Source organism: Chelmon rostratus, chromosome 21, assembly GCF_017976325.1.
Source record: "Chelmon rostratus isolate fCheRos1 chromosome 21, fCheRos1.pri, whole genome shotgun sequence".
NCBI classification, from domain to species: domain Eukaryota; kingdom Metazoa; phylum Chordata; class Actinopteri; order Chaetodontiformes; family Chaetodontidae; genus Chelmon; species Chelmon rostratus.
The window spans coordinates 19,704,739-19,725,766 of NC_055678.1; the positions used below are offsets into that span (position 1 = coordinate 19,704,739).

At 42.8% G+C, this 21,028-nt stretch overlaps 2 protein-coding genes across 2 annotated transcripts; one reads left to right on the plus strand and one right to left on the minus strand.

Moving 5' to 3' along the window:
* Nucleotides 1–1,197: 1,197 nt before the first annotated feature.
* chadlb (chondroadherin-like b) lies at nucleotides 1,198–6,540 on the plus strand. The gene is made up of 10 exons (XM_041962421.1): nucleotides 1,198–1,362; nucleotides 1,446–1,640; nucleotides 1,799–1,954; nucleotides 2,339–2,484; nucleotides 3,149–3,430; nucleotides 3,563–3,782; nucleotides 4,266–4,539; nucleotides 4,634–5,046; nucleotides 5,244–5,410; nucleotides 5,636–6,540. The coding sequence occupies exons 1-10, from the start codon at nucleotides 1,198–1,200 to the stop codon at nucleotides 5,934–5,936; spliced, it is 2,319 nt and encodes a 772-aa protein (XP_041818355.1). The 3' UTR covers nucleotides 5,937–6,540.
* Nucleotides 6,490–18,730, minus strand: l3mbtl2 (L3MBTL histone methyl-lysine binding protein 2). The gene is made up of 18 exons (XM_041962419.1): nucleotides 18,633–18,730; nucleotides 17,464–17,918; nucleotides 17,181–17,298; nucleotides 16,819–16,952; nucleotides 14,934–15,009; nucleotides 14,739–14,818; nucleotides 13,785–13,902; nucleotides 11,783–11,917; nucleotides 11,468–11,556; nucleotides 10,546–10,792; nucleotides 10,102–10,172; nucleotides 9,916–10,020; nucleotides 9,395–9,542; nucleotides 9,137–9,219; nucleotides 8,718–8,952; nucleotides 8,385–8,450; nucleotides 8,090–8,254; nucleotides 6,490–7,991 (listed from the first exon to the last, which is right to left on the minus strand). Exons 2-18 carry the CDS (start codon nucleotides 17,812–17,814, stop codon nucleotides 7,588–7,590), a joined length of 2,625 nt encoding a protein of 874 aa, XP_041818353.1. The 5' UTR covers nucleotides 17,815–17,918; nucleotides 18,633–18,730; the 3' UTR covers nucleotides 6,490–7,587.
* Nucleotides 18,731–21,028: the final 2,298 nt, after the last annotated feature.

Sequence of the window (21,028 nt, forward strand, 5' to 3'; positions counted from 1 at the left end):
GCATCACAGGAACCTGGAGGGGCCCCTGATTATTTCCTAGATTTGCATCATCTTTACAGTTTGATTTTACCTGCACATTCTTCCTGCTGGTTACACCAACTATAAGCAGTAGTGGAAGAAGTACTCAGATCCTTTACGTGAGTAAAAATAACACACTGTAAAAATACTCAATTACAAGGTCCAGCATTTAAGATCATACAGGTAAAAGTATTATGAGCTAAATGTACTTTAAGTAACAAAAGTAAAACAACTAAGTCTGCAGAAGAATGCCCATGTGACTGAATGACATATCATTATATATCACACTGCCAGATTGTTAATAGTATTGCAATAATGCATAAGTAGCCTTTTACTACTAATACCTTAGACAGTTAGTTTAGTCCAGTGGTGTCCAACCGTGTGTTGGGCCCTGTCCAAAACGTCTCAAGTTAAATCTGAGGCATTGTGAGATGACTATGCCTTGTATTTATTTGGTTTTTTTAATGTAAAATATGATTCAAAAGTATCTAGAGCCGTCAGGTAAAGGGAGTGCAGTAAAAAGTACAAAACATCCCTCTAAAATATAGTGGAATAGTAGAAACATAAAGCAGCAGAAACTGGAAACACTCAAGCAACAAGTACCTCAGAATTGGACTGTAGCACTCAAGCAAACATATTCATTTATTTTCCACTTGACGACATGCAAATCAGTGGCTCTCAGCCAGAGAGGGTCTGGGGTCCGAGCACATGTGGCCCACCACATGCCTTATAGTATTAAAGAAATGTATATGAACATAACTTAATTACAGGAATAGGCTGGATTATATTAGACAGGCCAGCGGGTTTGTACGAGAGCTAATCATTGGAGAAGATGGAAACATTTGCTGCTGAAACTGTTCATTTCGAACAAACTGCACACGCTCATCGATGGGAAACGCTGCACACAGTTCAGCAGTTTGCACAGAGCAGAAGGGTGAATGATGTTGATTCAGTGTGTCCTCTGTAGAAACTGCCATGGCCAAGTAAGGTGAATGAAATGTGAGTGAATGAACGGGTAAGTGTTGGAGCTATCAAGGTACCTTACATCTAAAAAAAATGGAGAAAAAAAAGCTGCCAGTTGTTGGCTTTTTTTAATCTACTGTATTACTGTCCAAGAGGAGCCTCAGAACAGGCTATTAACCATGAATCACTGTAAAGGCCGTTATTGTCCCCCCTCAGATGTACTCCCAGCTTCGTCCCGACAGCCTCTGGGTCCTGCTGCTGCTCTGCATCCCTGCTGCACGCACAGCAAAATGTCCACAGCAGTGCATCTGCGACCAGATCCAGCTCACCGTGACCTGCGTCAACAAGAACCTGACCCAAGTTCCTCCCACAGTCGACGAGGTCTCTCATTCACACACGTGGACCGACGTTTCCGCAAGATCTCTAGTTCCCATCTCGCTCCGCCTAATCCCCTTTCTTTATAGATCACGGTGAAATTAGACCTCCGAGGCAACGACATCCAGGAACTTCCCACCGGGGCTTTCAAACACACTCCCTACCTGACTCACCTGTCGCTGCAGCGCTGCAACATCCGCAGGGTGAAGGAGGGGGCTTTCCGTGGCCTCGGTCGCCTGGTCTTCCTCAACCTGGCCAACAATAACATTGACATCCTCTACCAGGTCAACCCACACATGCAGATCCACTTCTCACAGCTGTTATTTATCCCATTACCACTTTTCGTTTTTAACTACAATCAGCTCCAGTCACCTCCTTATTAAAACAAACTCCACCCCTCCTTTCTATGTACTTTGTCCTCCTTTGTGTTTTGTGAGTCCAGGAGTCATTCGACGGCCTGTCCTCGCTGAAGCAGCTTATGATTGACCGCAACCGCGTGGAAGAGATCCAGCCCGGAGCTTTCTCTCAGCTCGGCTTCCTCAACCTGCTGTCCCTCACACACAACCAGCTGGTCTACATCCCCAACATGGCCTTCCAGGTACACACACACACACACACACACACAAAAACAACCTCTACGAGCTCTTCAAAATGACAAACTCAGAAGATGACGGTGTTGTTAAGTTCTTGTATTATTTAAAAAGTTCATTAAAAATGGGCGTCACAAGAACTGCTTTGGCATCACAGTAATTCACCAATTTCACAAATGGTAGAGGATGGGGGGAGTTTATCCTGCGAGGAGCTTAGAAGTGGATGCAAATGAAATACTTCCTAACAATATGTCCCATTAAATAATTTTTAAATCTTATTGTTTTGGAATGTGTTTCAGCATCTTGTATTTGAAAAGATCGCTTAAAGAAATGCAGAAACGTCTCCTGTTGTTGGAGCTGTCGTTAACTATAAGCCACCTCTTCTCTTCCAGGGCTTGCAGAACATCAAATGGCTTCGCCTTAGTCACAACTCTCTGAACTACCTGGACACCGAGGCCTTCGCTGGTCTCTTCACGCTCACCCGTCTCAGCCTGGACCACAATGAGCTGCAGTTCTTCCCCACTGAGACCATGACCAGGTGGTGATTTGGCATATTTCACTATCTCTGTGTCAGAGGCATCTGTGTTCTGCCTCAGAGCTACACTGATCTCTCACGTGGACACCAAATCTACTTTAGGAAACCATTTCTAATCAGAAATTCCCAATATTTTTGATGAAAACAAGATGCCGTTAGGTGGGGAGTTACTAATTTTGACACTATAAACAAACAAGAGTCTGTGGTGCTTTGTGCCAAATGCTAATGTCAGCATGCTAACATGTACACAATGACAATCCTAGCATGCTGAAGTTTACCATGTTCAACGTCATACTTAGTGTGTTAGCATGCTAACATTTGCTTATTAGCACTAATTACAAAGTACAGATGAGGCTCATGGTAATTTCATGAATTTGCAGGTATCTGCTCGTAAAGCAAAGTATTGGACAAATTAAAACATTGACTCGATGGAGCTAGATTACAAATCAGCGGCATAGAAATCATCTTGAGTGGGGCATCTGTATCAAACTTTAAGGTAATCTGTCAAATAGTTGTTGAGATATTACAGTCTGGAACAAAGTGGTGGACTGACCAACTGACATGACCACCTGGGGAGCTATGCCACTAGCGTCAGGCGGGAAAACACCTGCAAACATCAGATCTGATTCCATCCTAATTTTCCACACTTGTCCTTCTCTGTGTCCAGACTGCCAGAGGTGACCCGTCTTGATCTGAGCTACAACCCAATGACTTACCTCGGGGAAGAGGTGGTGTCCATGGCCAAACTGACCCACCTCTTCCTGGACCACATGTCCCTGCAGGACCTGGCCAGCACAGCCGTGTCGAAATCCCCCAGCCTCATCCACCTGGACATCAGCTTCAACCAGCTGCGTGTCATCCAGCCCTTCCCTGAAGGTTCACCCAAGCTGGCACGCCTCAACCTGGCCGGAAACCCCATCCACTGCAACTGCTACCTGCGTCCACTCAGGTACAGCACAGTGTTGTGGGCTCTGAACCAATGGCTGACGTGTAGGCCACAGTGCTGTAATTCAGACAACCAAAAGGTACAAATCTCTACCTCCAATCTCTTTTTGACTTTTTTTTTTTGACCCCACTACAGGGAGTGGGCGATTCGTAGCAAAGTGAAGCTGATGGGGACATGTGGAGGACCCGCCCACATGTCAGGAGAGAACCTGGAGGCCGTTTACCCCTCTGAGCTGCGCTGTCAGAGCCAGGAGGCCATGCTGAAGGCAGAGTTTGAGGAGGCAACCAGGATCACACCACCACCCACCGAAGAGCCAGAGAACAAGGTCAAGTGTCCTGCCAACTGTGTCTGTGAGGTGAGTGGGGCGTGTGATGCTAGATTAGAGGAGACAGTTTTGTGTCATTTTCTTTTGTAGTGCACTGACTGCGCTCATTTCTAGTCCACTTATACTTCTGTTGGCTGATTTCAAGTTTGTGACTGAGCCAGGCACTTCCTGGAGTCTTGTGAGGTTGACAGCCAACCAGTGGAGCCTCCAGGAGGTCACTGGCACCAGTGTGGGATGGCACAGGTAGCAGCAACTAACAGGCCACAACATAGCCTGTGTTTCTTTAAATGTCAAAACTATTCCTTAAACTGTCAATTCTTTTTAATCACTGAAACATTCTCTGCTACCAGTTTCCAGCTTCCATTATTATTACAGACTTTGGAACCACTGGCGCATACGACACAAAAGCAGAGAAAGAATACATTATAGAAGATAATTATAGAAGAATGAAAGGAATATGATTTGTGCTGGCATTGTGTCTGTCCCCTCTGTCCATTACCGTCCTGTCCTCAGGCTGCGACACATCACTCCTCATGTGAGAACCGCGGTCACACCAAAGTTCCTCGGGGGTTCTCCCCCAGCACACGTCTCCTTGACCTGCGTGGCAACCACTTCCACTACGTCCCTAGCAACAGCTTCCCCGGTGTTGCCCAGGTGGTGTCCCTACATCTGCAGCGCTGCAAGATTGTAGAGGTGGAGGACGGGGCCTTCAGTGGAATGAAGGGACTGATCTACCTGTACCTGTCAGAGAACGATCTCACTTCCCTCAGCCCTGACGCCTTTAAAGGTCTCTCAAATGAAAAATTACATTAGTAGAAAATGCCTTTATTTTGACTTGTGTCTTCATACTCCAATGTAATTTCTATAATCTAAATCCACAGGCCTTCCTCAGCTGACGTACCTCCACCTGGAGAAGAACCGCTTCACTGATTTCCCCAAAGGAGCCTTCAAACTGGTGCCCAGCCTGCTGGCGCTTCACTTGGAGAACAATGGCATCACCAAGCTGGAGCCGGACACCTTGAATGGAGCTGAGGGCCTTAGAGCCCTCTACCTCACTGGGAACGCCATCGATCGCGTTTCACCCAAGGCTCTGGACCAGGCCAGTGACCTCGATACGCTCCACCTGGGAGGAAACAAGCTGAAGGAGGTGCCCACTGAAGCACTGAGCAGGGCAGGGAACCTCAGAGACCTGAGGCTGTCTGGGAATTCAATTCGCTGGGTGGGCCCAAATGCTTTTCGACCACTGGAGAGGTCGCTGAAGGAGCTGTACCTGGACAACATGGGATTGGAAAAGGTGAGTGGGCTCTAGAGGTGAGCTACTAGTCAGAACAGCAGCAGCCCAGAGCTTTCTCTTCATACCATCCTCATCGTTTTTCTTGCCCATCTCATCAAAAAGCTGGACTCGAGTTAGACCTTGTACCACATTAGTAGCAACAAAACAAGTCACAGCTGTGATTCAACAATTTTCTGATGTGACATCTCGTACTCCAGATGTCACAGAACTCCCTGGCAGGTCTGGGTCCAGTGCTGAGGAGTCTCTTTCTGGAGGGCAACCAGCTGGAGGAGGTGCCCAGCCTCTACCCCCTCACTTCTTTGGAGGTCATCAACCTGGCCGACAACCCTCTGATGTGTGACTGCCCTCTGCTGCCACTACGCTTGTAAGACAATTACAGCACATTGAGTTTGGTCAGAAATATTAGTTTTAATGCCTACTAATCACACATTACACCACAACATAAATCTAGAACTTTAAATACAGTGGGAAAACCTGAATACACTATGCCCTTATTGTATTGCGCCACTCACATTTAGATACTCATTCCGGATGGTTTACTCAATGTCTGGTTATTATTAATAAAGAGTGATCTTTCCTCTTCATCTAGGTGGATTGAGAAGGTCAACCTGAAGGTACGAGCCACCTGTGCCAATCCCCCTGAGCTGAGGGGTCGCAAAGTCAAGGACGTCCACGTCTTCAAAGCCTGTCCCGGGGGCGAGAGTCTCCCCTCCACCCCTGACGTCACCCCAAAGCCCGCCAAGGCGCCAAAGGCAACCAAACCCAAGCCTATGCATCTCAATGGCCTTCGTCAAGTCAAAATGCTTAAAGCCAAATCCAAACCTCGCAAAAGTCCCAATACAAAACTGGCAGCAGCCAAGAAAACCACCATGAGACGCACATCGGCCTGAACCTGCTGCCTTTTGTACTGATGTTTTGAGACCACAGCTTCTAGAAAACTGGCAACTGTTGAAGATTTTGAGGTGAAACCATGGCTCCAACTCTCGAAAACTGCAACCTCTGCTGACTTTGAAAGCTGTAGCTGCTGAGGCTGTTTCACATCTCCTGCCAGCCAGTTTTTTTGTAGTATTACCTTTTTGCTGTATAATCAATAGTGTTGAAAAAGGTCGAAAAGATTTTTTTTTCCTCCATCATCCAGGGAACCTACACTGAGCACACATGCTCTTTGTCAGCACCACCCTGCTTCACATTCACAGCATTAGATACACATTCCCAGCTCCTCCGGGTTCTGAGCAGCTCAGGTGGGTGTTTTAGCATCCTGAAGGAAAATGAAGTGAATGTCATTAGCTTTAGTCATTATCATTCAAAAATGATTCTCTTTGGCTTTATGCTAGTTATCCCAAACCACTACACCACAACTGCAGAATGTATGAACTAATTGAAAGCCCAATGCCATTCAAGTCCCATTTCTACAGAAACTCTGAGACAACATTCACATCAAAGTTGAGGAACAATATCTTTTTTTATCACATGTACAAAAAACAACAAATTTGGACATAAAACATGAAAAATAGACATCAGACTCACGAGTCAAACTAAACTGAAACAAAAGAAGCTGAAACGATCAATTCTGCACAAATATCACCGTGTAGTGGAATTTACCAACATGGAGAAAGAGAGGTAGTTTTGAAACAGGCTACATTAGTCCATATTCAGTTATGAGTTAAGGTACATGAAGTATTTTAAAGGTATACTACGCAGACGTTGTCGGTTACTGTTTGTAAGTTTTCATTGCTGTGTCCACAAGTTGCTTCGCTTCCTCTTGGATGCAGGCTGCTTACAGTCTGGCACCTGGTTGATACCTTTCTATTACGTCCCAACCTCACCTGCGTGCTGTTATGGGCTTGAAGCTGCGATGCAACAAAATAAAAAGAAAATAAGAAAATACAGGCAGGGTCTCTGCAGGTAAACACTGCTAGTACGTCATAAGTGATACATGAGAGGGATTACTTTTGTATTTTACAGTCTACATATTGTCTTGTATAGTGTACCTTTAAGTCATGACCTATGTATGGACAGTGTCTTTCTTCAGCAATAGCTATTTAAGTATTTACATTCTATAATTCCTTCTCTGTATAGCACTTTTTATTGGTAGTCCACCATTCCTGCTCTGGATTCAAATTGTCAATCTAAACCCAAGAGATGGAAACATTACAGTTTGTAATTTTTATCTTGTTTACTGTTCAGTCCTCCACAGCTGGATTAAAACTCTTTGTTTGGTTGCCCCCAAAATTCTGCAGCCCACACACTCGCTGTTACCAAACGTGTCACCAAATCAACCAGGACTGAAATCTTAAGGATCAGAACTTTAAGCCACCAGAGATTAAACATTGCACTGGCTCTCCCGACTGATGTTGTACCTTTTTTACTGTCTCTAAATATCCCAGCATGCTTTTGTGTGTCTCATTTTGTCAATTTTCAGCTGGCTTTCTTTCAGTTTCTTCTTCACCACACTGGCTTTATTTTCCTGCATTGCAGAGTCACCCCAGTCTCTTTGCTCATCCACCTTTTCTGCAGGTCTCCTCTTCATTCGTCCTTGTCTCATATGTCCATTCCTGCAGCCTCTCCTGTTGTGTCCTGCTCTGTATTGCTCTCTGAAATCCCTTCCATGGTGCCGCCATCGTCGTGGCTCTCTTGGTCCAGTTTTTGACTCTTCTCTTCACCACTGCTTTTGTTTTCACTCTGCTCCGTGTTGCTTTCGCTGCTAAAGCTCTCCTCCAAAGATCCCACTTCACTCCTTCCTGCTGCAGTTTCCCTCTGCTTCATCTTTTCCTGTGCTACGTTTTCCAAGCTGCTCTTCTCTGGCATCCGCTGTAGTCCTGACTTACTCTGCTCCACTACTGCCTCCTGTTTGATTATACCAAGAGAACCTTGTCGGAAGTCATCTGGAGGATTAATGGGGGCCTCCATCTCCACCTCCTCCACTTTCACCTGCACTGCAAAGACTACAGAGACAGAATTAAGTCAGCAAACTACCAACATTGTCTCTCTCTACCAAAATGAGCAATATTAAACAGCACGTTGTATGAGTATGTTCACTTACTTTCCTGCTCCTCTGGCTCAGGCTTGGGCTGGATGACAGGTACTTTTGGTGGAGGACTGAGGTCTTGGAGCCCTGTAGGACCGTCAGTGTCATTGACCTCAGGCTGCTGGCCATCATCATCTTTAGCTTGGTCCTGAGAGAGCCTCTTCTTTGCATGCCTCTTTTCTACAGTAAGCAAAAGAAGGAGGTGAAAGAGTAGTTCCACAGCTGTCAGATGTAAGAAAACACAAAATGTGACGGCTGATCTGGTTTCTGTGGCAACACACTTCATATACATTTCTAAGTCAAAACTTACTCCTTTTCCCATATGCAAAGGGCTTGCATTTCTTGATCTGTGCTGCCTGGTTTTCAATGACATTAACTAGAAAACAGAACAAAACACATTTACACAGGATCAAAAACATCTACAGAGCATGGATCACCAGCACATATGCTGTGATGAACAGGTGGACAGTTTTCTGCCTCATCTGGTCTTTAATTCCACCACTAATCCAATTTACAGTCAATCACAGTCAGAATTAAAATGCCTCATGTAAACACTGAATCAGTATAAACCAGCTCTGATGTCCAGTTATGACTTAACGCTCTACGACACATGAGGGGGTTTTGGTTTGAATGTGGTGTTTACCAGGTCCAGGGGGCGGCTGCAGCTGGTAGCCCATGAGCTCACACCAGCCGACGGGGTAGATGTCTGGGGACTCGTGGTTGATCCACTGGTCGAACTCATCCTCCCAGCCGTCGAAGTGGATGAGCAGCAGTCGGCCCACGCAGCGCTTCACGGTGGCCACGCACACCAGGCGCGGCTCCATCAAGTCCACCGCCTCCAGCTTCATGTGGGGGAAGAAGCTGTGACCCGGGTAGTCCTGAAGAAATGACGAACAGCAGGTTCATGTGCTGTTTGATGAAGTTTCTTTTTGTACCAAATTTTAAAAACACGAATAGAAGAAGTGAAAGTGGCAAAGTGCAAGTGTGGGTGTGATCGCGTTATGCTGCTAAATAGAGAGCAGAACTTTAAACGCTGCACTAGGTCTGGACCTCCTGTCTTACAGTGTTGAACAGTTGTGCCGGTGCAGCTTTAGCTTTGGTGTCCTTCAGGTATTTGTCCCAGGTGAAGGTCTGAGAGTCATAACCTGCCAACACACAGAAAAATTAGCAAATATTTCCATTGACAGTATACTGCTCAAGTTATTTTCTAGCTTCTCTTTGGCATAAACTGACAAGAGCTTTCAAGAATAGGATGGTAAAGCAAACTAGTACCAGCAGAAAGTGTGAACTGCAGAGACTTGATGAATGGGCATGTTTTACCTTGAGGTACTGTGAGAGGGATGTTGTTCTTTTTACAGAAGTCCACAGGAAGGATGGCATGAGATGAGGCGTGGTAGCAAAACCAGTCAGAGCCGTTGTTTGATATGGTTCCATCAATTCCCACCATCAGGTAGCCATCTAACAGCACCTGGGGTTGGAGGGCAGCAGAGTGAGAGACAGAAGAAACACGCACAGAAAAAGAGACAACAGGTTGGGAGTTTTTAAGACAAGGTCCAACTACGTGATTTTTTTTTAATGGTTTAAAATAGCTCTTAAAATATATGCAATATTTTTTCAAACAACATGTATCCTTTGAGATTAAATTGTGCTCAACTTTGACTGTTTTCTGAGAGTTTTCTTAGTTTTAAACTAGTCGAAGTTTAAACTTCTGTTTAAACAAAAGGGAAATTAGCAGTTAGGAACATCCCTATTCATAACCAACCAACTGTTCAAGCAGATCAGTCTAGTCTGTCTGATGACAGAACACACAAAACCAAACCCACCAGAAACAGCTGTCTTACCTTGTGTACAGTGGCCACACAGATACTTCCCAGGTTAAGAGGGTCAATGGCCTCCAGCTTCATTCCTTCCTCAAAGAAACCTCCCTCCATGTAGACGAACCTGGGCTGCAGATCACACAGTGGTTGTCAAGAGTTGTGCTGAAGCAGTGTGACTACTTTTCCTCTTTGAGGCCACATTTTCCTTACCCTTTTAAAGAGCAGGGATGCACTGTCAGAGTTACCCCTCGAACCGCTGACAGCAGCTTCCACACTTTTTACTATAATTAAAAAAAGAAACATTATTTTACTTGTTAATTTAATTTCCATGTGAAAATATATCTTCAAGTTAAAAGCTTGAGTTCAAAACAAGTGCGAAATGTGTCCTGTCAGTTAAGGGAAGAAACTGGCACTGATAGTTTTATCCATTTAGGTCACTGCTTGTGATTTTTTTAACCACCATGTGTTACCTGTCAAGGTGAATGGGAGTGTGGACAGTCTTAACACAAATAGCCTACTGTAAGCACTTTTTACTGAAAAAATGTTTGGTGGCCTGTCCTCCCTAAATTTCCTTCTTCCTGATGTTATTTCTTCAGTGTGTTTCTGACTACTGCTTTCAATCATAGGTATGAACAAACTATATCTTAAACCTACCGGGTGCTTTAATGGCATGACCCACTTTGCTGGACCAGCCAACCGGGTGCAGGAGGGGGCTCCACATGTGGCACCAGAAGTCAGAGGTAATATTTTCAGGGGCGTCACTTTGGTCGGAGTACACCAGGCGCAGGCGGCCACCAATAATGGAGTCTATGATGGCCAAGCGGGTGCGACTCACGTGTTTGGGGTCTACCACCTCCACACACATACCTAATCTGAAAGAGGGCCTCATGCTCTCTGCCAGCTAGGAAGACATAAGGAAAGGTGGCAAAACAGAAGATGCTGATTAATTCAGGGAAATTAAACCTTTCATTTAAATCTCATTCATTATTCTCTGCACATGTACAACTCTGACTCCTAAACAGCTGGGATGCTGTATAAAACATAAATCAAATAGAATGCTGTAACTTGCTAATCTTTTTTGATATATATTCAATTAAAAACAGTACAAAGACAATATATTTGATATTCTACCTTCATTCATATCAGCTTCATTAATTTTTTCAAATATGTTTATTCTGAATTTGATGCAGCAACACGTTTCAAACAAGTTGAAACAGGAGCAACTAAAGACTGGGAAAGTTGTGGAACGCTCCAAAAACACCTGTTTGGAACATTCCACAGGTAAACAGGTTGATTGGTAACAGGTGATAGTATCATGATTGGGTATGAAAGGAGCATCCTGGAAAGGCTCAGTCGCTCAGAGGTGAGGATGGAGTGAGGTTCACCACTTTGTGAACACATGATTGTATAAAGGAGATTAATACATAGGCTCAGGAACACTTTGTAAAACCATTGTAAGTAAACTCAGTGCACGTGTAAATGATTGCATTCTGTTCTTATTTATGTTTCACACTTCCAACTTTTTGGAATTGGTGTTGTGCAAGGCAAATCACTGTCAGGCAGCATCTATTTTTACCTTCAGGTAGAAGTCAACAGGTAGCGTGTTGCCCCCCACCAGCTTTTTCATCAGATACTCTTTCCAATCTGGGATGTTCTGCTTCACATCTATGAACACACAATTTGTCAAGGTCAAGACAAATAGAAATTCATCAGTGTCTGCAACATTAATCCCAATATAACTGTTAGTGCTGGCCCAACAAGGACAGCAAGAACTCAGGCTTACTGTCCTACTGCCATCAGGAAGCCACTGAAGCTTACATGAGTGTGATCATGATCATGCAGTTCTGCGTTCTCGTGGCAGTATGATTCAGGTACGTGTGTGAATCCTCACCTTGTGGTGGCACCAGCAGCTTGCTCGTCATAGCGCACCATCCAATCGGATTCAACTCTCCCGAAACGAGGCTGCACCAGAAGTCATGGCTGTTGTCGTGCTCAAAGCCTTCATATCTCAACAAGGCTTTGTATCCTGGAGACAAGGGATGGGAGGAAGGCAAGGGTTACTGTACTATTGCACTGCATTGCCAAATATCAAACCAATATAAAAGTGAATAGATATGAGGCTGTATTGTTAATGGAAAAAAAAATTAATTGCACATGGTAAAATATGGATGATTAAGTAGTGTTTTGTACTATTGCACAGTAGAAGAAAAAATATATGTAACCCAGTAGGAAAAATATATAAATATAGGCTCAGTATGCAGAAACAAATATGCAATATTGCACAGATAATACACAGGTATAATAGCAAGATCATACTGTAGTGCAAACAGTAGGTATGTGGACACAGTGCTACATTAAACAATGCCATAGTTGAACAGTCTGACAGCTGTTGGTATGAAGGACCTGCAGTAGTGTTCCTTCTTACAGAGTGGAACAGCAGTCTGTTACTGAAGGAGCAGCTGAGGGCCCCCACTGTGTTATGCAGGAGGTGGGAGGGGCTGTCCATGATTGATGTCGGCTTGGCTAACATCCTCCTCTCACCCACCTCCTCGATGGCGTCCAGAGGGCAGTCCAGGACAGAGCCAGCTCTCCTGACCAGTTTATTAAGTCTCTTTCTGTCCCTCTCAGAGCCTCCACAGCCCCAGCAGACCACTGTGTAGAATATAACAAATGCCACCACAGAGTCTTCAAAAGTTTTCATCAGCGTCCTACATACTCCAAAGGACCTTAATGTTCTCAGCAGATGGAGACGACTTTGGCCCGTCTTGTGTTGTCAGTCCAGTCCAGTTTGTTGTTGAGGTGCACACCCAGGTATTTGTACTCACCAACGATCTAAATGTCCAAACCCTGGATGTTCACAGGTGTGATCTGTGGAACCTTCATGAAGAAGTCTGTCACCATCTCCTTGGTCTTGCTGGAGTTGAAGGTTAACAGGTGTTTTAGTCCACACCAGTCGACAAAGTTAGTCGACTTCCCTGTATTCAAATGATGGCTGTATCATCGGAGAACTTCTGGAGGTGGCTTCTGGTTGTGTTGTGTCTGAAGTCCAATGTGTAGAGGGTGAAGAAAAAAGGAGAGAGCACAGTACCCTGCAGAGCCCCGGTGCTGCAAACTGCCACATCCGACACACAGTCGCGAAGCCTCATATACTGTGGTCTGTTGGTGAGGTAGTCGATGATCCATGCAGCCAGGTGTCAATCTACTCTGGCTCCTTCCAGCCTCCACCTCAACTGTGATGGCCAGATTGTGTTGACAGCAATGGAGAAGTCAAGAAAAATGACCCTCACAGTGCTCCTGGTGTTCTCCAGGTGGGAAAGAGATCAATGGAGCAGGTAGATGACTGCGTCTTCCACACCAATGCCTGGTCGATATACGAACTGGCTCACAGCTCACCAGGTGACGGAGGTGGTTCAGTATGATCCTGTCCATATGAAGTATGAAGTACTTTCTTCTGATTATGGATTAACTGCACTTTTGATTAATATTATTTAAGTCCTTCACCCAAATGTATTCTAGGGCAACATTGTTGCCATTGTACAGTCTGTTTTTATTGTGTCATTATGGGATTAAAATGGACATGTTTAGTGTGCCATGGTTGAAATACTGTTTCAGAAGCAAGTTTTTAAGTATTTTAAATCCTTTAAATCTTGTCTACATTCATCTTTACTAGCTAGCAGTCTTCTTCGTCTTCCCTGCCTTTGCTGGTGCATTGCAGTATACTGTGTTACCGCCACCTGTAGATCAGTGGAATAATGTGCACACGCATGCATGTGTGTGCATGTATGAGATAAACAAATTGGGGACCCACTCACACAGTAACAGATCCACACCACTACAAGGGGTCAAAAAGTCCACAGGGAACTTTAAATTGATTAAGAACAAGATGTACACACCTGCAATCTGGATGACAGTCGCGATCCAGTAGACTTTAGTGGGCAGGACTGCGTTTTTGTTCAGGACCTCCACCTTCATCCCGATGGTGATGTCGTCCCAATAGGCACACATAGGAGCCTGCAGGTGGAGGTCAGAGGTTTCCTTAGAGATCATCAGTGCGAGGTGTTTTATGTGCTCCACATCCATAAGGAGTCAGAACACTCTCAATATTAATGAGTGCACACAGAGGGACTCACAAATAAATTAATGAGTCTTTCCACATAAAATAATTTCCAGTGTAAAAAAAAGTTATCATTGTATATAAATGTAAAACAAATTCACCTATTAAAAAATAGGTTCACAAGTGTATTCAGTCCAATCAGATGTCTCCTTCTCCTTCAGATGTGAAATGTTATTCCCTGTTGTATAATAATGTCATTGGTAAGTTTTGCATTTCCTTCAATAGAACATCCAAAAGCAGCACAAAAGTCGGATATTTTCACCTCTGCAAGATGGTGGTGGCAGCGATGCATCTCAAGCCTGAATGCTGCATTCACTGCATAGTATACAGTATCTATGGTGTCACATCTACCTGCAGGTCAACCTCGTTGGCCTGGTAGCTGAAAAGTGAATTCTCTCCTTTTTGCAAAGTATTGTTTTTAGTCCATTATGGACGTTCTTCTCCTGACCACAGCTACATTAAACAGCAGGTGAATCCTGGTTTTACTTACTTACTTGTTCAGTTGTCTCCACATTTGCTGTGAATTTATTCTTAATTAAGATATTAATCTATCAAACTGTTGCCTTAGCTTGAGACAAACGTGTGTCACCTCACACTCATGCTGGTGAAAACGCTGTTAAAAGGGCTGTGTGTGTGTGTGTGTGTGTGTGCGTACAGTAAAATTTCAACAATATTAGAGATAAATAACAATAACAATTATTGATTCTCATCACATTTGGCAGACAGGACTCACATGTCTGAAGCAGGACACTGACGCAGCCAGAGATGTTTCCTTCTCCAAATAGGCACCCCAGTCAAAACCTGCAGCATTTCCTACAGAATGGAAAGAACAGAGGAATCATACAGCTGAAGCAACATTTTGTGCAATGTTTGTGCACACAGTTTTTTTCCCTGTGCATGTGTATCTGTGTGTGTCCAGTGCCCTCACCATGCAGTCGCGGTGGGGCTGGAGGGGCTTTGTTCACCTTGTTCAGCACTGTGGCTTTTTTCGTGGGGAGCTTTCCCTGGAGAGACAGAAGCATCAGTCAAGATTGCATAAATCTCCTCCTCGTCCCAATTTTTGTGGCCATCTTACATGGCAAAACAGAATAATCAATCATTAAAATTGTTGCTAATACATTTTTTTATGGATAGACTAAATAAAGGGCTATTCAGATCAGCTCTCATTTGAACACCCCTTTGTTTTCCTAAAATAAAAATATTACATTTAATGACAGGGAAAATTCAATTTTCTCAGTTATGAAAGTTCAGGTAAATAATAAAATGAAAAAAACATTGAAAACCCACGTTGTGCTGCTGTCATCTCATATTCGGCTTGTTTGGCAGGTTATTTTTTTATTTGATTTTTTTAAATTATCAATTAAAACTGAATGAATTCTGCTCTTTTAGGTCCAGTACTGATTTATTTGCAGGTCATGTCACCGAGTTGCGGAAAAAAAAATCCATTGCCATCCTCTCTCTGCCATGCCGACCTACCAGCAGATCCAGGTGAATGACGCTGGCGGCGGGGTCACCTGTCTCCGAGCTGCGCGTGTGTCTGAACTGGGAGGGGACGGCGGAGGTCTTGAGCAGCCGGCCTTGGCGGACCGGCTGCTCCGGGGTGTGGTAGTCGTACTCAGCAAGACGTACAGCTTGCTGAGAACGTGGAGCTGGGTGTCCACAGCCATGTTCAGGGCGAACAGCCATCGCCTCAGAGTCTCGGGGTGGTCGAGTGGAAACCGATGAAAGGCGACGCTCGGACGTTTCGTGTTCCAGCAGGTATCGACGCAACACCTGTGAACCATTTGTTTTTATGGACGGACGTCTCAGGTGAATGAAAGCGCGTCAGTCGGTGCACTGATTTCAAATCCAACGCGGGATTCTTCTTCTTCTTCAACCTTTTTTTTTTTTTTTTTTTGCGATTGCGACCGAGTGACAGCTTTTTGCGAAATACTGCCCCCATTTGTTCCTAATTACGAATTCAGTTTTAAATTCTGGCTGGAAGTTTGTTTGTCCCGACCAACAACCAGTGAAGCAACAATAATCAGAAAATCCACAAAAATGGCTCGATCCTGGTGTTTTCCACTTCTGAAACAAGAAGTGGCAGCATGCATTCCTTTAAAGTCTCGATAACATGTGTTTTACATAATTTTGCATTTCTTCATCACTAAATGTGCTCCATCAATTCTGTCCTCACACCTGTCACGCAAGATATTTGCTGCAGATTTTTGATTGGATATAATATTTTTATTAAGGTCCGCGCTGACACCGTATACCATGAAAAACATCAGTATGATTCTGATGAAAACTATTTTCTTGTGTTTTCTTGGCTAAGAACTTCTTCCTGATGTAAGACGGATACAGATGCTTTACAGGACCCTCCTATCAAAGAGGACAGTGAAGGGGCTTGAAGTAAAAGGAGAGAGGCGCAGCCTTCACCTGGGACTCGAGAGGAAGGACAACAGGCGGGAAATAAAGGACAGCTGGATGAAGACCAGAGAGGTGTCAAAGAGACACTGTTGTCCATAAGTGGCACCAACTGGTCAACCACACCAAGTGGTCTTCAATCTACTACCTTTCTGTATAAAAAATCATTTAAGAAGCTATGGAACTGGAAAACAACCGTTACTCTGGATACTGACTTGGTCACCTGTGACTAACGTACTGTCTGATACAACATTAGTAAGCAGCCAGACCTGATTAAACCACAGGCACAAAGGACATTTGGGGCAGAAAACCTCATGATGTCCAATATGTAAAGGAGTGAAAACTTTTGCCACATACAATGACATCCCAGCAAGAAAATTCATCATTCAGTATTGCTGCGTTCTCACCTGCAGACGTGCCAGTATGGAAGTCTTCTTGGAGTTTGATGAATAGGACCGTGAACAGGATGTACTGCAGAAGCGCTTGGTTTTTGAAAAGAAGCTGCTGATATTGCCGGTGGTACCACACATCTCACACACCACTGGAAAGATTAATAAATATATTCATTTTACAGAAAACATAACTTCATTAACAGTCCCTTGAGCTTACAAAGGACTGATTTTTATTGGTTAAAGTGTTTTCAGAGAAGTTCCATCACTCCTTTTGACTCATTTTAACAATGGTAAAATGGTATTTAAATGAACAGACAAAAAAAAGTGACATTCTGTCTTTTAACCCTTGTTCTCTTGTCTCCTTATTTGTACCTTACCTGGTTGTTCATCTCTGTTCTTTTCTCCTAACTTCACCCCTCTGCCTGTCGGATGTTCTTTGTCACCTTCTCCATCAGTATCACTTAAATGAATAGGCACCATTTCATTGCATTCTTCCTGTAAAGAGAAAAAAAACAGAATGATAAAAGGAAAGCCCGAATGTGACTTTGATTTTGCATCACATATGTAAGCATACAAAAAAGGGCTTGTTTAAAGCTCTCAGAACAACAGAAACTCTGGCTTCCTCTCTGCAGTGACCTTTCCACGATCAAAACTACTCACACTTGTGGTACACTGTCTTGGTTCAGCTGTAATGCCCCGCCGTTGGATAGCAGGCAGGCACTTACTACAGCCCATTCCGCTGCAGGAGGAACAGTGCGGACGGACAAACACAGTAGGAGCAGCTCCTGGCCTCAGCTTCAGAACACATGTCGATGGTCTGGGCTCAAAGTACTCCCTGCCAAAATGATCACTGCAGAGGTGAGAGTTGGGCGTGGCGACCCACTGTCTGCGGGTGCGCTGCACTTGCTTCTCCCATTTGCAAAACTCCTCAGGATCCTTGGGGAATTTAAACAGTGTCACTCCATCTTCTGAAGTTTTGCCGCATCCATAGGCCACACAGTGGTAGGGCATCCTGTGTTCTGCTCACGAAAGGACCATCAATGCCTGAGAGAACGAAGTAGGATCTACAGCTGATGCTTTCTTCTTTTGACTTGTAGGGTGTTATTCTACAAGCTCTGCAGATGAAAGTGAAGACCATGTTACAACGAGCAGACAACTTTCTAAATCTACCAGAAAATACATTTTTGTAACATTTGTAACAACACCAGAAATAAAAAACAGTTGGTCCAATATGACATTCTGTCAAATTCTGCATTATATTTAAATGATACAGTCATTTCTGACTGACATGAATGATGAATGCCTCTAGGCGCCTGGATATTATATTCAGATCAGACAAACAACAGTTTCCCTCCATTACATAATTGGTAAACATTGTCTGAAATAACCGATATGAAGATAATCTTTGACTATTTACATTGAATTGTTTGGTTAAGAATTTTGATATCTTGATTTTTTCAATAACATGTAGCTAACTTACAACAATGAATCGTTCGACAAACTTCTACAGGCCAAAACTTTTTATATTTTTTAGAAACATTTATTAAATAAGGGAACAAAAAGTAAACGCCATTACCAGGCCTAACATGGGAAATAACACTGAAAACACAAATTAATTATGCTGTTAAACTCACTGTTATGAGCAAATAGTTAGAGCTAACAGGTTTTTTAGCGAACTGGTCAAAACATAAATAGAAGTATGAGTAGCTCACATGCTACTGTACACGAAAGCTAATTGTGCTACTAGCACGTTTGCCCTATTATGAAACAGCAGTTCGCTTGTTATTGCTTTAAGTGGCTACTTACAGAGGCTAATAATATTTACTCACTGAAATGTTTCATACAGCTGCAAAACTATAGCTAGAAGTTCTTAAACGACGTCTTCGTAGACCACACCGGTACTGTATTGTGGTCGCCTACCTTTCACGTCATCGTAGTGACTTCTTACGCAAAGCATTATGGGAGTTGAAGTTTTAGCCGAATTGCAAGCGAACGCCAGTGACTTAGTCTCCTTGTCTCAAATGAATTAATGTACAGCTGAAAAAAAAACCCTCGTAAGATGTTGGCTTTATTGACTTATGATTAAAGTGAAAAGTTAGTCTTGCAGGTAAGTAGTATTTCTAACAATAAAGGTGTCAAATAAAAAATATTAGCCTACTCCCTTTCATTTGAAACCTCCAGTACTCTGTAGCTTTGCAATTTTGAATTTTCTTTTTGGTTTTGTACCATATTATCATTTCAAACAAAATACAATTGTGCATACCTATATTTCTGTATATTTATGCAATATTTGTTGATAATCTACTAGTGCTATAATAATCTATTTGTGCACTCTTACAATGTAATAACTGCATGTCATAATTTAATAGTTTTTAAATTTTGCATTCTGTGATTATTATATTGGGTGCTACCAAGACTGTAGAGTAAGATGTTTCCTTTTTCAATATACCTACATAAAAATAGAGAAAAAAAATCTTTAGCATTATGAGGACAGTTTTCTGGTGAATGATAATCTGCTAACAGCCATCATGTGTAGAAACACATGGTGATTAAACCAAAAAGTTACTTATAACAGAGTTTGCACCTTAGCGTAAGCCCAGCAGGAGCTGAGATATTTGCATACTATATATGTAGGCAGAGTTTGGGTTAACTATCTCTTCATGGTTTTCTTCACCTGCTGCCCAGCACCCTCTTGTTCTGTGCCAACACCACAGCAGTTTATTCTCAGAGGATTTTATCAGTGCAGTCTGATAAGTATGTTCTCTATGCTGAACTGCCCTTGCCCTTTTCGTCTTATTGGTGGCAAGCAACAAAGGGAATCAATGTCTGTCCAAACTTTAGTGTGGCCAAAATTTCCAAACATTGTGGCTCTTTGGGGTATTTAGAAGTTTTGTCATGTTGTCTTTGGTGCCAGCTTCTGATAAAAAAAAACACAATCTAAGTCTAAATGTTATCTAAAAGTTAATCCAAAAACACAGAATTAAAAGCAGCATCAATCTCAAAATGTTAAGAGGTGTTTCAATACAGGGACAATAGACAACAACTCAGTCTAATCTAATAATGTGCCCTTATATTGCTAAATGCTTGTTAACATCAGTATTTTTTTTATAAAATAGAAGCAATGCTGTTTTTTTTTACTGAAAATCAAATGAGAAATGGAGATTTTTTCATCAGCAAGTAAAAATCCTCATTTGCCAGCGTGCACAAACCAGGAACCTGAAGCTGAAGCAGCTAAATATAATTCAGCCATCATTCATCTCATTCTTTGAACTTGTGTTTTTCTGTCAAAATGTCTTCTGTGGAAAAGGCCTATTTCCAAAAGACCATTGCTGATTTTATCTAATCATCCATCATAATTATAATCTAAATATAACAACATAAATAGGGCATAAATATTTAGACAGGAATTTATGCCACCACAGCAATAAACTCAAACATAACATGACTTCTGTGATAAAATAAAAGCATTTCCAAGTTAAAACATTACAAATCATATCACCAAATATATTGAATTTATTTCCCATTATCATCAGTGCAGATCTAAAACCTTTCACACAGTTACAGAGAACAGTTTATACTGTATATCACGAAAGACCATTATTCGCATGCGCATACATAATAATAAAGAAACGACATGCATACACACACATACACACATCCATTATGTGCACCATACATACACAGGTAATGCACTACAAATGCAAGTAATGCGATTTACTTCCATTTGCAAGCACGATAAACTGAGTGCTAAACAGCCAGTAATGTCTGTCGCTTAAAAGGTGCAACACAGCACACTGTGTGTGTGTAAATGGATGGTCCGGACTGTATGGAAAGATTACTTATGAGTTTCTGGAAAATTGGAATAGATAATGTGTTCTGGAATACCCACAGAATCCCATTTTCCCTCACAATATCTCTCATTTTTGTTATTTGATAATGGGAAGATGTGTCTCAAGATGTGTCATACGCATACTAAAACTACAGTGCTATTACAGTAGGCCAAAGACAGATGTATCAGCCTTCCAGTTCATTCAAAGAAATCTGAAATTCATCATTCCTCTTTGGTATGGTTGTTTTTCCTCTCATGTTTAAAAGGTTGGTATTCAAGGTAAAGGCACAGTACCACCTTCCTGTTCCCTCAATCACCTTTCTGGATTTTTAAAATCCATTTAAATTAACTGTATGTCTTCATTCATTCATTTATCTACATCACTTCCGGGACCTT

What these genes read in the sequence shown, in the direction of transcription:
- chadlb (XM_041962421.1), top strand. Translation starts at nt 1,198, where the DNA reads ATGTACTCCCAGCTTCGTCCCGACAGCCTCTGGGTCCTGCTGCTGCTC. An exon ending in TCCCCAACATGGCCTTCCAG is followed by an intron (nt 1,955 to 2,338) that starts GTACACACACAC and finishes CTTCTCTTCCAG; the next exon opens with GGCTTGCAGAACATCAAATG. An exon ending in CCTCTGCTGCCACTACGCTT is followed by an intron (nt 5,411 to 5,635) that starts GTAAGACAATTA and finishes CTCTTCATCTAG; the next exon opens with GTGGATTGAGAAGGTCAACC.
- l3mbtl2 (XM_041962419.1), bottom strand. Translation starts at nt 17,814, where the DNA reads ATGCCCTACCACTGTGTGGCCTATGGATGCGGCAAAACTTCAGAAGAT. An exon ending in CAAGACAGTGTACCACAAGT is followed by an intron (nt 17,299 to 17,463) that starts GTGAGTAGTTTT and finishes TTCTCTTTACAG; the next exon opens with GAAGAATGCAATGAAATGGT. An exon ending in GTGTGGCCACTGTACACAAG is followed by an intron (nt 9,543 to 9,915) that starts GTAAGACAGCTG and finishes CTCCAACCCCAG; the next exon opens with GTGCTGTTAGATGGCTACCT.